An 18403-nucleotide genomic window follows, 5' to 3' on the forward strand; every position below is an offset into this window, starting at 1 on the left:
TCAGGTTGTTTTGGAAGTTTCTTTATGATTATGTTTTTTTCAATGTAGGAGGATTTTCGCTGACTTAGTTAGTTGTAGTTCAACCTAGAATGAGAATCAGAAAAAACCTGTAAAACTACCAACTAACAAAAAGAATTCTGTATTTACCAATTATCACAATAAGTGCAGCTTTTGCATCCTACAAACCGAATGAATGAATGAATGAAAGTGTAACAAACTAATGTTGCAGCATTAAGTTGCTTATAATAAAACTGTGTTTATTGCCAAGCGTAAACTCTAAATTACTGGAATATACAGTACTTGCTATAAGCCTTAAAATACCCTAATTCCCCACAAAAAACCTTTAGTGAGCATTTTTCCTGATTTATTGAAATTCTAGGTGGGTGGCCTATCATGGGAAGGGAATGACACAGTGATGACGTTGGTGTCGTCAACAAGTTGTGTGAAGTTTGAGGACACTGTGTCTGAGTACGACTCAAGTCCGGAACTGACAGCCGATGAGGGTTACGAGGCGGACATTGAGATCAGGGATCAACTCAGTGAACAGGTATTGACTGAACCATTATATTGTATCAACTCTTTTAAGCACTATGGTTTATTAATTTCATCAAGTCTTTTTTATATCTAGTTTCTGTCTCGTCTTGTTTCCCAAAATTACAAATTAGAATAAAGAGGTTTTTGGCGGACACATAAAGTAAAATGTAGCAATCACTTATTTGAATAAGAATTAAGTTCAATTATTCGGGTTCAATTAAACCTGTTTCGGTTCCATCATAATCGTCTCCTGTTTATTTTGCCCGCCCTCTGTCTTAAATAGGTTAACTGATTGAAATCAAAATCAAATCAAATCAAATCATATCATTTATTTGTCTTTTTGATTTTTACAAATCATTGACAAAGTCAACACATCAGCCTATGTATAGGCCTACGTCATATACATACATACTACACATCTACAATAGTATAGGATTAAGTATCTAGTAAAAATTAAAATGATAAATTAACTTAACTTTTTTTTCTTTTACGCTATCTATTAATAAAACATAAAAACATTTGAGAGCTTAGTAAATTTCTTAAAATGAAGGGAAAAAAAGAAAAAAATAATGAAATAATATTAATTAGGAATAGTTAAATTCCAACAACAGTAATTAAATACAAACAAAAATTTGTTTAAGTTTTTTTTGTCAAACAATCAAAGAAGTTAGACAAATTTGTGTAAATCATTTAAGAAACTAAATTTTAAATACCTCTAAAAATCTCATGTAAAATACAATATACTAATATTAAAAGATAATAGTAATAACATAAATAATAATAATAATAATAAAATAAAAAATAAAATAAAATAAAATAAGTGCAAAGATTACATTATGTTAAAATTTGATTTCACCAATTTTAAAAAAGTCATCTAATGTATAAAATGGGTTATCTAGTTACCAATTATAGAGTTTGTTTTTAAATTGATTTATTATTGAATATTTTCTAATCATAGGCTCAAAGATATTGTAAATTTTTAAAGATATCACCACATGGCTATCCAACGATTTAGTTAAGCAACAATATTGAATCACTGCTTTAGTTTTGTTTCGGGTATAATAATTATGAATTTTGTCTTTGAATTTTAATAGATGAGAGTTTTTTAATATATAAACTGTGATTTCAAAAATATATAAGTCTATGATGGTTAAAATCTGAAGCTGCCTAAAAAGTGGTTTGCAATGTTCCCTAAAATGTACTCCAGCCATAATTCTAATCACCTTCTTTTGGAGCAGTAAAATGTCCTGAATTCCTGAGCAGTTTCCCCACAGTATTAAACCGTATCAAATGATAGATTCAAAAAAGGAAAAGTACGCACTTCTGATGTAATTTTTAGGAATAAAATAATGTTTATAAGGCGTCTCATAAGATATATTACTCTTGATAGTCTCGTACTAATGTAATCTATTGAGTTGAGACTAAATTAGGATCTACGTTGTTGAATACTGGAAGAGTTGACAGTTACTCAAATCGCTCAGCCATTGAGCAGACCCAAAAGTCTTTCGCAGTAGTACTAGTAAACCCAAAGCAAAAGTGTAATGGTTTTAGCTTGACCCCCATGTTGCAGCACATGTTACTACAGTTTTAACAGTTTTTTAGCAAATTTCCCTAAAGGGAAGTAGCTATTACTGTAGGTCTCATGGTAAGACCACTTAGAGAGAAAGAAAAAAGACACTTAATTAGTTTCCCCATATCAGCTAACCTAGGTACTCGTTAAACATAAATCTTAATTTAATAGATTAATTGAAAATCAATCCAGGCAAATGGAAATTCGCTTAGTCGGCAGATTTGCTGCAGCAGGGGTATTTTTGTTTTTTGTTGTAAGTAAAAGTTTGTTAATTTAGTCTTGAGAAGTATTTACGATTAAGAGATGCTCTCCACTCTTGTAATTTGAAGAGTTTTGAAGATCAATTTTGAGTTTTTAAATTAACTTAGGTAAATAATTGTGATACTCAATTATTCACAGTGGATTCTTTATTGTGTTTTATTGAAATTATTTTTCGATTCGTAATGTTAGATTTGGAACTTTGTTGTTTAGGACTAAGGTTCTATAAGAGATTCTGAATTCCTGAATTTGACCATCTTACTTTGGTAACAATTTGCTTAACATGATGGGGATTATTACATTAATATCAAGTGCAATAGTAATAATTGTTGTCTTGTGTGTTAGGCCGAGGAGGACACCAGTGCAGGAATGGTGAGTTTGTCAGCAAGTCGCAAAGTGTCTGTGGATCACCGCAGAACTGCCCAGATAACACACCCAGAACTCTGCGTGCTGGCCATTGACCTGGTATCCTCCTTTGTTCAATGGTGAGTTGTTAGGGATCAAAACATTGATGTAAATGAATTTTGCCTGTTGAATGAGTTTTTGTTTAGTAAGGTTCGATCAAGATGGAATTTTTAGTCCTAACTTCGAAAATGGGGGTTTTATGTTTGTACGGTGATGAAAACTTTCTTGAGCAAGAAACTGGATATTTAACTGGTACTGGTTAAAGTAGAGTAGGTATTATCTATCTATGTATTATCTTGTCTCAAAGTGGTCAAATGTAAGGTATCAAATATCCCTTCAAAGAGTCCTTGGAATGATTTTAACTTCAAATTATTTTTATATACCTCTGGGTTTGTCTCTGAGTCTCGTGCACTTGATGAACTCTTGCAGTCTGCTTGTCGGCTTCTTCCATGCCAAATGACTTGCTTGACAAAGTGACTATTGCTACAAAACCTGACCTTGAACACAGAACAGAACTGACAAATAATCTTTGACAGCTGAAAAATAGCATACAGCTCAGACTTCGATTGAGAAGGAAGTTGTATTAAAGCTAGAGGAAGTTGGCAAACACATTTCGGAAGGAATGTTCTTCAATACCAGAAGAAGGCCATGGAGAGGAAATGCCATAGTAAAAAAAAAAAAAAAAAAAAAAAAAACTAGGATTGTAGCAGAGGCCACAACCAATAGAAGGCTGAAGGAGACGTAGGAATTGGCTAACTCAGGAACTCGCTAACTCGGTCGTGTGTCGGAATTGGCTAACTCTGGAACTGGCTAACCGTCTCAGTCAGGAATTGGCTAACTCCGGAACCCGCTAACTCGATTTTGTCTCGCGGCGGAATTCGCTAACTCTGGAAGTCGCTAACCCGGCCGCGCCCACTGCACGGAGCGTTGCCAACCTTGTACGACAAAATAATCGTACACTGCCGTATTTCAAAATGTCAGTGTCAATAAAGATACAGTAAATGTTATTTTTTTTGTTATCAATTCCACTTTTAACAAATAACTAGCCCAAAGTAATTCAAAGACAATTAAAAAATCATGAAAAAGTGTTTTTTTTTATTAAACTGTACAATGGCCAGTTAAATGTTTATGATTTCGCTCTTAAATATAAATGCCATCAGTATAAAAGAAAATAATAGAATATGAAAAATATTGAAATTTCAGTTTAATTGGTACTAAATAATTAAACCTCTACGAAACTAAGCTAAAATACACGCAAGTTTTTAAACACGGAAAACAGATTTATGTTACATGTTATAAAACCGTTTTTAGATTGTACACCTAAGCACCACTAGTAAAAAATAGTAGAAGATATAATATTCATATAATAAAACGTGACACGATAATTTTTATTCACGATTCTTAATAAACGAATTGACGGATTTTCCTTATATGAGTGTTGGGTTTCCTTTATATTGCTTTCACAATCGATATAAACTATACCAAGCCATTGCTCGGTTCACCGTTGCCCAGTACTGAGCTTCACAATAGACAATAGCTTTTTGGATAAGGTTAAGTAATTTTAGCTATGGCCACCAATTCATAGAATTGTAACAAACAAGAATGCCTGGGTCCATTTAGAATCAGCCTAGAGAAAAACTCCAGACTTTTAAAAAGTAGGCCTACTGAAAGACGTAAAATTAATTTTAATTCAACAAAATTAAGAGGATGACCCCGGGTCTACACTAATAGCCTACGATAAAAGAAATTTACAAGTTGTATTTATGCATAGACTAACTTTTAATGCAATCCATGAATACATTAGGCCTACCACTTTATAATGTATTGATAAATATTTATTTAAATTCAATAGCTCTATTAAAAAATACATTACCACTACAATGTAATTCTTTAATGACGTTTAACGTGTAAATTTTATTATGATTTATGATTCAAGGTTACAAGCCCAGTATATAAAATACGAACTCAATATTTTTATTTGCAGAAATTTACAAAATGGTATTTATTCGAATAAAAGAAACAAATGGCGGACTACGAAAATAGATATTTCATAACATGTAATAGATCCAAATTAAATATGCATTTTTATCTTTTTGCATACCAATAAGCTACTAAACTATTTAAGTAAGAAACCCACATATAAAACATACTCCCTTATATTAGTACGTATCTCATCCTTATTGATCAGCTGAAGACAGTTTTATTGTTAGTTCTGTCCGGTGCACTGTCTTTAGAGGTCGTGTTTTGTTTACAATCGTTTCTTGTTTTCAGTAATTTAAAACCTCGTTTAACCAAATAAAACGTTCTAATCACAACTAATAACACGTCCCCTAGTTATATAACCAATTAGTAAGGAACAAATCATGAAGTTAACTATAAAATAATAAAAACACAATTTTGTCGACACTAGCGATCAGTGTCACCGGACATGAACTAGACACGAAAAACGAGCTTCAAAGTTTACAATGGGATGTAAAGTTTACTTATGTTGGTTAGTCTATGGTAAGACTATAATGCATTTTCCACAATAATAATCATAGGAATAATGTTAAACACACTTCTAAATATATTTATTTTATCGACTACGTTGCTCTTACTCCTAATCAATCGTAGGATACGACATTATGGTACCAATACGATATAGGTACTACACTTTCGGCAACACTGGCCAAAAATATTCGTGCTTGGCTCCCATTGGACGACTCGAGAGGCTTCTGATTGGGAGTTAGCGAGTTCCGCCGAGGGACCGAGTTAGCGACTTCCGTGCGAGGACGGAATTCGCTAACCCGGCTCTAGAGCGGGTTAGCGGGTTCCGGAGTTAGCCAATTCCGAAACCGAACAAGTTAACGAGTTCCTCTCATCGACCAAATTTGAAGATAGGGCGTTTAACATGGGGTTAGCGAGTTCCAGAGTTAGCCAATTCCGCGGACCCGGCTGAAGTGCTAATTCATAAAGAGGAGGACTATTCTCAGACTTAACTGCTATATTACAACTGATATCTCTTTAGTCCATCTTGTTCTCTCTATTCATCTTAATTTAAGGATTTGAAAGCTTTCCACAACTAAGACCACAACTTTCCATCTTTCCCCAGTGTTTTTTTCTCAATGGTTTGAAATGAAATTGATGAATTATTGTTGATTTTTCTACCTTTGTTGCAGTGAGTCCCTCAGTCAATCACAGCTGGTGGATTGTGTGTACTGCATACAACGATTGTCCAGAGAGAACTGTCACGTTCTCATACAACACGCGATGGTTTCTAGACTTCTGTCACAGTTCTCTGACATACTGTCGTTGTCTGACACAAAATACCGAGGTAAGTTTGGAAAATGTCCTTGTCTGAAAAAAACGTGTAGACACCCTTATATACGTTGAAAATGTGGTTAGTAAAAAAAGATGTTTAACAATTTCAGAGTTTTTCGATGAATTTGCTCATATTTTCTGTACTGTGCGGTATGATGTAATAACTGGCAAAAGTTCTTTCTGAGCACTAAAAAATATCAAAAAATAGCATCTGCAGTAGACTTTCTCACTTGCTATGATAAAGAAAGAGAATTATTGCTACACAGGATTGTAACCGGTTGTAAAACCAGAAATCTTTGAGGGGCTTGAACATCCTTATTCAGATTCTATTTTGCTTACCTCCTTGAACAAACTCACGGCTGAAGCAGCATGGGCAAATGTAGGGTGTAACTAAATTGGAGATTCGACTATCAAATCAAACCGATCAATCTTGATTTAAAACCATTGTTTTGGTAGATTTTAAGATTCAACTAATTTCTTCAAATTATTGTATTTTGTCACTTCTGTGCCCTGTGCCTGATTCACCATTGTTTTCAGAGCTCCAGTGTGCTGTGCTAGAGCTGGTCAGTATTCTTGCCAGACATGCGCTGGAACCTCATGAGTTGGCTCAGTACATCAGGTTCTTCACTCTGGACAATCCACCCCTGGTAAATATCAGCTATATACTTAAGACCCAATTGCTTATTAAAAATATATCTGCCATGTTATAGATATAAATAACTGTAAATACTCAGCTACATTGTTTATTTACTGTAATACAGAAGCGTCTACTGCTGCTATTGTTGCTGACGACAATAACTACGTCTGAGATGGATACCTGAAATATGGAATTGACTTTGCAAATTACAAAATGCCTGTAATAGAAAAACTATAAAATCATTATGATCAGCTGATACACATTTGTTTCTTTAGTTACAAGATTGTTGGATGTTTCCAAGTTACTCTTATCTTTTTATAGTTTTTTATACAACAGTACACATTCTTTCAACTTTTTTAAATAGTTAAACATAAACCCAAACTAAAATAAAATAAATAAAGCTATATGGACAAGAAGTATTTTTTGGGTTTCCACTGTAGAAGTAAATAATCCTGCGGAGCGACAGTAGAATCTTGAACGTCACTGTGACCATCCTGAAATTGACTGTTCCTGAAGTTTCCTTTTGCATCCTTTTTTTCAACCGCAAAAGAATATTTACAATAATTTTGAATACTTGTAAATACTTCTTATTTTAGCTCAACTTAATGTTTTTCATAGAAAACAAAAGTTAGTTTCAATGGACATTAACAGCAATTGTGGTTTGGAAAATACCTACCATCATTATAGATAAAAGTATAAAAAGAAAAAGTATAAGTATAATTAAATAAAAACTGATGAGCACAAAGTGAAATATTTTTCTTAGTAAAAAAATACATGAATACAAAATGAGGCAAAACAGAGGTTTTCTAGTTTTATACTAAATATTTGTTTTCTTTTATAACTTATAAATCTTTGTGCAGCTAAAATTTAATCTTTTCAGGAGAGCTTGCTGCCTCCGCTGATGTCGATTGTAGCCAACAGTGAGGTGCAGCCTAGTTATGCCTTCAAGTTTCCTATTGACTGCCAAGACAGGGTGCACCTCAACTCTCAGGCTTCCCCTGCAGAGAAGACTGCTGTAACCATGAGACAGCAGCATGTTGCGGCCGGTTTGTATTAGGAATTGATATTTTTTAACAAAAGTTCTAACTTTGATTTGAGGGAAACAAAAGTAAAAACAAATGCTAGGCCTTCTCATTATTTCAGATTAATTGCTCAAAGATTTTTGATTATTGATAGATTTTGATTTTATAGTGCCTTTGACTATTAATACAACTTGACATTCCATCCCCATTTTTTGTAGCCAGTTTTTTACCAAAATTATTGTAGTTGATGTGATTCACTGATAGATTGTGCTGATCTAAATAACTAATTTCTGTTGAGTACACAATGTTTTTTACCAATTAAAACTAATGGAATTACTTATTGTGAGCTATAGCAACTGTTATGACCTATCAACTTGGCCAGAAACAAAAAAATAAGGTAGAAAATAGAGTTTAAGTCACTGTGACTGGCCAATAAACTTTAAACCCCTAATTCATTTCATTCATTTCATTTTTCATTTTTTGGGTGAAATTATGGTACACAACTACGTTCTTTTCTAACAAAAAATTGGCTACAGCTGGTATATATAGATGGAACGGCTATACACAAACACAATCGTAACAGATGCAATAGCTAATACCTCAGTAAACAGCTAATTGATTTTATTAAGAAGAAACAAAAGTGGGAGTAATTTTGGGAGCTAACTTGTACAGTTAGAGAATTTCTTTTGTAGCTTAGAGTTTACGTATAGTGGTAGTTTTAATGCAATAAATGGTGCGGCATGAGGAAAACTATAGTTCGTCACACAGACATAAAGTATGTTTTCAATAGCTCATTTTTACTATTCTTATGGGCTAACCACCAAAACTGAACTTCTAACGTAACATAAATATAAGGACTGACAGTTGTCAGCTGATAATGTTTCGGCCTTTCCTCATGTTGATATCTCTCTCACTCAGGTCTGTACTCATCATGGTCATGCAGTGCTGTAGCTTTGCCCATTAACACAGACCTAGGCTGGTCCATGTGGGTCAACGGCTTCTCTATTGCCTTCTGGCTGAAGCTCCACCCCTCCTCCCCTCCAACTTGTACATCCCCTGATCCCCCCTATGATGCTGCGGATATCATGACCTCCGACACATCTTTGTCTGATACTTGGAACACAGAGAATAGTAAGTGACTATAACAACTTGTAGTTTTTTGACCACAACAATGGTATTTTTATTGGATTTGTTGTATAAGTATCCAATCAAACGCTTTTAGGGCCAGCATATCAAACACATATTTCATGGTGGGTAAGCCTCTGGATCGTAAATTGCAATATAAAAATGGTTTATGTTACCTTTTTGCGTCAAATGCTCTGTGTGTAGTTAGTACAACTACAGCTGTTTCATGGCCCTAGGACCCATCTTCAGGTTGTCAGATGCTGTTTCAGACTAAAAAGCTATACTAGCCTATATCCTAACATCCTAACTGATATCACCATGTTTCCTATGCGTAATAGTTATTCTTAATAAGGTAGTTCTAAGTAATATTTGTTTTCTTATACTGATGTTTTTTTAAGGTTTTAAATATTCTTGCCTATTATTATTATTTTTGTATTTTACCAGTCATCTGTCAAAAAACAGTAGCTATTTAACAATGTAACAAAATCAGGTTAAAATGGTAAACGTGCATTTCCCAATATGTATGAGAAAGGGAAATCCCGCCTCAAAATTTTATGAGAAATAAAATATCCCGTCTCGTCTTGTCTCGAACTAAAAATTCAGTTTCGTCCATCCCTAAGATTTAACATCATTTACAATACTGCCATTCAATTAGACCAAAACAAAACAGGTCCTGATAAAGGAGTTGGAGGGAGGGGGTAACAGTAACAGCTGATGCTTGGACACACGCTAGCAGTCACGAGTTGATGAATGCGCTTTTTATCTAACGTTCTTCTGACAACCTGAAGATGTGCCCTAGGGGCATGAAATAGCTGTAGTTCTACTAACTACACACGGATTGTTTGACGCAAAAAGATTGTAACATACACCATTTTCAATATTTTCATACAAACATATATGTTTTGTAGATGTGTCGGGAATTGAACGTGTCCCAAAAGCACTGAAGTCTGAGAGGCTAACCAATAGGCTAGAAACACACCATTTGTTCTTTATTATAAATAACTTCTTGATCAGCATTGTACGTGTTATCAAATTTATGAAAAGTAAATAAAAGAAACGTTTTATTACACTTAAAACATATATTTATTTACACTTGTACTGTTATTCACAAGACGGTAAATATACAAAAAAGATGGTAAGTGGTGATCGATTTCGATTGGACACTCCAATCATCATCAGACCCAATAGGTGAAATTCGTCTATTGGGTCTGATGATGATTGGAGTGTCCAATCAAAATCGATCACCACTTACCGACTTTTTTGTATATTTACCGTCTTGTGAATAACAGTATAAGTGTAAATATATGTTTTAAGTGTTATAAGACGTTTCTTTTATTTACTTTCCGTTGTTTATTATTTATAATTTTTTAATAATGGATTTTCCAAAAGATTTATTTCTTTACCCTTGTTATTTAGATAATATTAAGATAACACTAGGGTTCATAATCCAAACCCTGCTGAAAGTCCAGATAATATGAACCTGTTGGTGATAAAGGTTACAGTTTTTGAATTTAAAAAGCTATGTGTTGCAAAATTCTAACCAGATTGTCCAACCAACTGGGAATTATACTTCAATTTTGATGAACAGGAAATATTCTCTGTTTGAGACAATGAAACACCGAAGCTTGAGTTCATACGTTCTATGCCAACGCCACCTGAGGTGTTCACCTCACTGTATCAGAAGCAATATTGGTATATTAATAAGAACTTGTTTCTTTCATTAAAAGTACTGTAAACATGATATTATAGTATTTGGTTAATACATGTGTAATTTCCACAGGCACTCTCCTTCACTCGTCGGACAGCAGTCAGAAGCTTCCCCCTCCACCTCAGCCACTACCTCCGTCTCTGTCTCACCTCGTGTCGGTCGGGTTTGATGTCATGGTGCTGGAGGTCTGGGTGGAAGTGACTTCAGGTTTGTGGGATTTTATTTTTTTTTAAATATACAAAATTAAAAAAAAAACTTGTAGTCTTGCATTGTAGTTAAAATAATCATTATTTTATTATATTCTCGACAACTTGTGACAAATAACAAAACCATTTTCTCTGTGTTAATGTCTGCTTGGTGAGTGAAAAATCTACCAAAATTACACACAGTGGTAAATCCTGAATTATAGATTCCTCAAAACTTTTCTTAATTCCTGACTTAAGGTACAATAACAACACTGATTCCTGGATCTCCTACGATCACAGCAAAATTGTGAACTTGTACTGCATGCACAAATACCAGGGTCAAACAAACTTTGTATAAATATTCCCACTAAGTCTCCTCCCCTTTGGGGAAAATGTTTACAATCATTGATCTAGGAGTTGCCACACTCAAATTGTATAACCCCATCAATTTGAGTTTTGGAAATTTTACTTGAGTAACATTTTGTTCTACGCTTTCTTCCACAGGCAAGCTGGTGTTCAGACTAGTGCGTCCGGACGGCAAGAGGCAGGAACTACTTTGTGAAGCTTCCGTCCTCGGTCAGATATCAACTGACAAATGGCACAATCTTGCCATCAATGTGAGGGACTCTGTGCAGAAGAGGAAAGTTGTTATTGAGGTTTGTTTGCTAGTCTTCAAAAAAATTAATAATAGCGGTGCAAGTTTAAAATTTTAAAATGAGCCAAGATTTGTTTATAATTAATATATCCAACACTTTCTTTGTGAATGTTAAAAGAAGGGAATCTTCAACGTTTGCCACCACTTTATTTCTTTGAAATAGCTTAAAGTGTTTAATAGAAAATACAGTTTTTACATTCATTAACTGATCTCATTAACAAAACCACAAGTTTCAAGTATCCAGGAGTTTAAAACATGTCTAATATAGTTTAAAGTATAAAACAAGTACTAGCATCAAGTAATCATAAGTTATAAAATGTGCATTCATCACAACACAATGTCATCATGACTATAATAATTTCGCAGCACTATCTTGACTATCACCGACAGTTGCTGTGACATCGTCATCATCCCTTGCATTTGCGGTGACAACATGTATTTTTAAGGTGATTTTGCAGATACTCTTTGCAATCAACTCGGCTCCATTTTCTGACTTGATTCTCAATCAGTTGAGCGTTTAGACTAAACTCAGCTTGGCTCAAAAATCAATCCACTCAACACTTCTTTAATCTTAGATCGGAATTTTATAACCTGCATCATGGAGCCTATCTGTGTACAGGTGCTGTTGCTGATAGACGGGTGTGTCTCAGTACAAGTCCCACTGGTGTTCACGGGACTGTTGATACGCAAAGCTCGGCCATCGTGTCTACTGCTCGGCCACTGTGGTGAATCCAACAGCTGCTACATGATCAGCAGTGTCCTCATGTTCAGAGCTCCGGTCTTCAATAAGGAGAATGCCACCAAGTGAGTGGTTGTACCTTGTGATACACTCTGATCTTATACTTCAGATTTGAAGGGGTGTTTTTGCCTACAGATTCTGAATCAATCAGTTGGTGGATTTTCATGATTCTTATTTTGAAAGATTATTTTGAGGGGAAGGGAATGTAAAATTCATAATGGTAATTGTGGGTGTCAGTTTTTAGGAAATTAGGTTTTAATTTTTTTACTCTAGCTGCAGACTTTTAATAGTTAAAGTTGGTTTTTGTCTGCAGCTCTTGAAAAAATCTTACAAAATGTAAACCAGCTGTTCTGAATAATTATATACAGTTTTATTTATCCCTGTAGGTAGGACATTTCCAATGATAAAAATAATAATGTCCTTGGTATTTAACTTATTTAACTTAGTAGTTAGTTTGATTTTTTTAAAGGATATAGTTTATTTAGCTTACTAGAGAAAGTTTACAGTCCACAGGCTAAGTTAAACAATAAAGGTCATATAACATAACACTGAATTTAGTTTTGTTTAAGGAAAGGCTCTAGGCCAGGATTTTAAATGGTAGAAAAAGGAGGATAGCAGCTAGCTTACCTTGAAAGTGTGGGTAGGCCATAGAACAAGTAGAAAAATATTTTGCACACAATATTTCGTCCCCTAAGGGACTTTGTCAAGTGTAGAGAGAGTTTATAAATTACAATATCATTTGTACTTACATTACATCTTACATTTGTACTTACATTACATAATTACATCCTGTAATTTATAAACTCTCTCTACACTTGACAAAGTCCCTTAGGGGACGAAATATTGTGTGCAAAATATTTTTCTACTTGTTCTATAGCCTACCCACACTTTCAAGGTAAGCTAGCTGCTATCCTCCTTTTTCTACCATTTAAAATAACACTGAATTTGACATACTCAATTATATGATATCAAAACCCTGTCTTCATATTAGTAAAATAATGGATTGACAAAGACAAACATGTAGACATTAATGATTCAATGTCTTTTTGTGGGTTTTCAATGTGGTTTTGACCATTGCAATTGCTTCTACCACAGCCTAGTAGCGCATGGCCCAGACTACATACATCTGACCCAGGCCGATGTTGGCAACATCAAGCCTAACCTCTCCACAGTGTTCAGAGTGGAGGCCATACAAGCTGGAGTCAACTGGGAGTCTGTCTACCACAACCAGATGACAACACTGCGGGAACTACAGGTAACTGTTTGGAGTGGAATAAATCTTAACACGTTGACTGCTGAAAACAACGTACAGGCGCTCCCCAGTGGCGGGCGAAGCCCCGCCACGCAACCGAATCAGCGAACGCAATTGGCATTCAAATATTTCAGTCTGACGAATCACAAAAGAGCAGTGGTGACTGTGCTGCGTTACCCCGAGAGTGGATGTAGTTCACTGGAACACCCAAAGGTAGCAGCACTGCACGGATCCGTATCCAGTGTCTTTGTAATGTGGGTTGAAGTGAAAAAATCCCCGAAACTGGGACAAAAGCATTGCCAGACAGGATTTTACGGGAAATTTTAGTACCAACCTACACCAAAGTAAAGCTCACATTCTAAGCTGGCAGTCTGGCAACGATTATAACGTCTCCGTCTGAGGCTAAGCTCACACTGACTCAATATATTTCTGTTGGTCTGGTGCCGACTTCCGTCGGCGCGTGCCACATTGAAGTGCTAGCGACGCCGACTAAAGTCGGCGTTAGCAGTCAACGTGTTAAGTTATCAAAATGTTATATCGGTTTTTAACTTTTTAAACTCCAGAGTTTAATATGACAAAGACTTGAGTATCATAACCAAACTTTCACTTATCTGTGTTAGTAAAACTAAACAAAAATGGGTGACAGATATTGAAAACAAGATATTATCAACAATGTTTCAATGACACAACATTGGTGTCAAGTTTTGATGGATATTAGTCTCTAGCTTGTTCAATCAAACATAGTTTTTAACATGTTTTTATTTTGTGACGTACCAATGTTTGAAGATAAAAAGGTGAATTAGCAACATTATTTATCATCCATTTAACTTAGAAATGAAATTACAACATTGTTCAAAATATATTTTGATAACTATTTACTTATTTAAGGAACCAGGTGGCTCAAACCGTCCTATTTTTCAGGAAAATTTGCTTATTTCTTACTCCGCTGAGAGTCACCTGATGATGAATGCTTACCCTCAGGCCATCAGCAATGCCACTGGTAAGAATAAGGATGTTTTCTTCTTTTACAAACAGAATCATTTGAGATATTGTCATTTTCACACTCCCTTGCCACTTTTCTGTTGTGCATGATTGTTTTTAATTAAACACCTTATGTTGAAAACCGTCAAAACTTGAAATGAGGTCCCAACAGTTTTAAAGTCTCCTCGAATATGCTATGAGATTCAATAAAAAATCAACAATAAGTGTAATTTTAATTCCCAAAATTCACACTATAAAATTATACCTTAACTGTTTCATCATTTTTGCAACATCGTAAATAAACTGTCCCTGAAAAAACTTAATCACTCAATCAAGCAGTAACAATTTCTTGTACACCATTTAGCTGAAAAAAACAATGTTAAGATATGATCACATGAAAGTCAAAGTCAAAGTCATCTTAGCTATATAAGTTAGAAACAACACATACATTGACTAAAGTAATAGCTACCCAAATATGACATAATAATTTTAAAACTATAAAATTGTAGTGATAGTGAATTATTTTCATTGACATCATTTAGGAAACCTCTAGGAAAAAGATTTGTAATCAATCAAGCATTTTGAAAATCATACCAAAATGTCAACAAAGGTTTTAATACTCCGTGATTAGTTTATTAAAATGCTGAGCATAAGTTCTTGTTAATATTCCACTTGCAGTATTATCAAGATTCTACCGTAATTCAGTTGCATTGCTTCATAATGGGTCTTCATTCATTGGGCTGCATGATTCGCTTTACGTTAAACCTAGAGAGCACTAACGAGGGCGTGATGTTTGGTAGAGGTTACTAACCTTGGAAGCCACGTGACAGTGAGTGACAAGATTACGACAGTAGTTCCGTTAGCTCCTCGGCGATATCACAACATCGGCAGACACGGAACGTTAAATACTTCTAAAAACAAAGGTATTATCAGTTTTCTAAATTGGAATGAACAGCTCATTCAATTTATCTATGTCCATGACTTTCTGGTTAATTTGTGAAGAGGTGATTCTGATTTTTATTCGGTGTTGGATTATGTAGTTCTACATTGATCACTGTTTGAAATGAGTTACATTGGTTAAAAACAACCTTCTTCTAGCTGAAAGTTCAAGTTATTAGGTGTGATAGAAGGTGTGAAGAGAAACTCTAAAAAATGTTGAAAGGTGTGGGTTTATAGAATTAAATGCAAATTTGAAGGAAGTTGTGTTAACATTTTGTAATACTGGTAAGTATATCAACAGAACAATCATTACAAGACCTTTAGCAGAAATATCTTTTTAAGTTTATGCACAATTCTTTTACAAAACCCATTTCTTCAAGTACACATTCTTACTCAGCAAATCAAATTAAAATCAAATCAAATCAAAAGTTCTTTATTTAATTTATGCACATGGGTACATATAAATAGTGTCAATCAATTACAGTAAAAATACCAGTATTCAAACCTTAACGATTTAGCACAATCTGTCCTCATATATTCTAGTTCTGTTTTTTAGTTTTGTTTCTCATATATATTTTTCATATATCGCTTCTGTTGGCTCTGTTGGCTAAGATCAAAGTGTAGCAAATTAGTATAAGAGTTTTGTGATCTTTTAAAATGTGGCTGAATGCTAGACACACAAATAATCAGGATTTGCAATTTCGTCACTAAAGTTTGGGAGTATACCTGTCAAAAATATAGGCTAGTCTTGAATTTTTAAACAAAATAATAACTAGTACTGTAGTATGAATGAGTCAGTTTTGGTAATTTTATTTGTCATTTACAGCATCTCAATAATGTTTTAAATGACATGCTTGTATTTTAGATATAGTTGATGGATATATTTGAAGGGCTACCCTTACCTCTGTTGTATGTTTTCGTCAGGTACACACATAATGACACACATATAATACACAATCTGTCTTGAAAACAAACTCTGACATTGGTGAAAAGTCGTGATAAACTTCCCACAAACTGTTAGATTTTGTTTCCGGCACAATTGTTATACATGTGTGCCTAACAAGTCCTGGATGGACGAGATAATACTTTTTGTGTGTATCCAAGTGGTTAGCGTCTTGGACTTTAGTGTGAAAAGAACGGATCGAAATATCTGGCATATGCAAAAATTTGCTTAAAAGAATTAGTGATTCTTTCATTGAAACCACACTGGCGTGGACACAAACATAAATAAACAAAAAATAAGTAAATAAAGCTCATAAAATCTATCCCTGTCTAAATTTACCACACAACTTTTCTATAGTCCATGAGCACCTCAGAGCTACCAACTGGTTATGGTTCGAATCATTGCAATTTCATCTCAATCGTGACTGTCCACAGGTGTTGTCGGCTCACTGTTTCCCCCCACTCCTGGGTTCAGAGTCGCTACAGTGGACACCAGAGCAAGTCAACTTCTACCGATGTCTGTCAAACCGATATTCTTCGCGCCAGCATCCATCCAACACTATCACGGCATCACTGTTGCTGCTGACACCATCGGCGGAATATCTGTGTTCTTGTTGCTTTTTGCTCGGGTTTGTAGAACTTGATTTTCATTGTATTTTAGTTATTTTGATATATTTTTTCTGAAAAAATTTAATCCAAGAGCTTACAATTGTGTAGTAAAAGGGCACATGACATAAAAATTTTTTCCGTCCTAGTAAACCCTTAGTATATTGGTTTGAGATATGTGTATTGTTAGAAATAACGCTAACTGAATTTATTTTCACGTTTTATTCAGTAAAGCCAACTAGATAAATACAAATTAACTCGACTCTCCATTCTCGATTCCGTAGGCTGTTAAAAAAGCTAAATGAAACACACATTTTAGAATTACCTATGCTTCGAGAACTGGAAAATATTTGGCTGAGTGGTTATAGTGCTCACTTGGGAATGAGAAGATTGCGGTTTGAACCTGCTAAGTCAGACATTTATAGGGGAACTCTGCCCAGCTGTCCGTGACCATTGGGCTTTTAATAAATGGTCCTGGTTAGTGAAACAGCTGATTTTAGTCGGTAACAAAGCTATACAGATCATCACTTTAATCTACACTCACATTGTGTACATATTCAGCTTAAAATAAACACCAATTCAAGCTCAGCAATTCATCTTGTTGAGTTTTATTATTTACTCAAACGGAAACACACAACTTTTTCCTAAAGGTATTAATTCTTACAATGCTAATGAGGTCAAATACACCACAAAACTATAAGCTATACCTATTGGCTGAATATTTAAATTTAAAACAAGTTTGTACCTTTCATAGGTTGTGGAGCTGAAAGGTAGTGAGGAGAGTCAAGCTCAAGCTCTGTACATTCTACTGAAGCTCGCACAAAGCTCGTGTGAGCTCAACTCCCAGTTTGAGTCAAGAGATGTAGCTCTACTACTGAGCCACATTCTCTCATCGCCACGCTGCTCATCTAGCCTCATCATGCTGAAGGTCTGTAGATTATGACAAACTTATACTTCCTCCCATAGTTTTCAATACTATGATAGCTGATGTCACTTAAAAGATGCTTTAGTACAATAAGTTGTATTATAGGATTTTTTGAGAGGATAGCAGGCTTACCTGAATGGGAAAGAGTCCAAACTGGCACAGGAAACACAAAACAAAACTTTACACTATATACACAAAACATTAGAATATTTCACTGTCACTGACAGCATTTTCAACTAAGGAAGAGAGAGTTTCCCCCCCCCCCCCCAGAGAAAACTCTCTCTTCCTTAGTTGAAAATGCTGTCAGTGACAGTGAAATATTCTAATGTTTTGTGTATATAGTGTAAAGTTTTGTTTTGTGTTTCCTGTGCCAGTTTGGACTCTTTCCCATTCAGGTAAGCCTGCTATCCTCTCAAAAAATCCTAAAAAATCTAGGCCCTTGTGCTCTATGCTACACCCTTAAGTTGTATTATAGTTTGGTTTAGTGTTGGTGTATTTAACAGAAATGAGTAACCAACACCAGCAATCTCTGTCAATAGTTCAATCCAACTATGTTCATTTTTAATCGAAACCAGGATTTAGTTTCAACATGGAAAGGGGTTGTTTACGTCCATCCATAG

General features: G+C 34.8%; 1 protein-coding gene across 3 annotated transcripts in view; it reads left to right on the top strand.

Moving 5' to 3' along the window:
• The window catches only part of LOC128984287 (lysosomal-trafficking regulator), an 88520-nt gene that overhangs the window by 24645 nt on the left and 45472 nt on the right, over positions 1-18403 (top strand). For 2 of the 3 annotated variants that reach the window (XM_054403590.1, XM_054403591.1), the window contains exons 8-21: positions 380-547; positions 2708-2847; positions 5926-6080; positions 6605-6714; positions 7585-7750; positions 8645-8857; positions 10632-10766; positions 11249-11400; positions 12019-12203; positions 13234-13393; positions 14312-14390; positions 15172-15294; positions 16688-16881; positions 17613-17786. In XM_054403590.1, coding sequence (XP_054259565.1) covers positions 380-547; positions 2708-2847; positions 5926-6080; positions 6605-6714; positions 7585-7750; positions 8645-8857; positions 10632-10766; positions 11249-11400; positions 12019-12203; positions 13234-13393; positions 14312-14390; positions 15172-15294; positions 16688-16881; positions 17613-17786 — 2154 coding nt within the window. The remainder of the gene's footprint in view (positions 1-379; positions 548-2707; positions 2848-5925; positions 6081-6604; positions 6715-7584; positions 7751-8644; positions 8858-10631; positions 10767-11248; positions 11401-12018; positions 12204-13233; positions 13394-14311; positions 14391-15171; positions 15295-16687; positions 16882-17612; positions 17787-18403) is intronic. The other variant, XM_054403592.1, reaches the window with a different exon arrangement.

The sequence above is a fragment of the Macrosteles quadrilineatus genome, unplaced genomic scaffold, assembly GCF_028750875.1.
Source record: "Macrosteles quadrilineatus isolate MER2022 unplaced genomic scaffold, UCM_ALF_1.0 Scaffold_2__2_contigs__length_208266976, whole genome shotgun sequence".
Classification (NCBI taxonomy): domain Eukaryota; kingdom Metazoa; phylum Arthropoda; class Insecta; order Hemiptera; family Cicadellidae; genus Macrosteles; species Macrosteles quadrilineatus.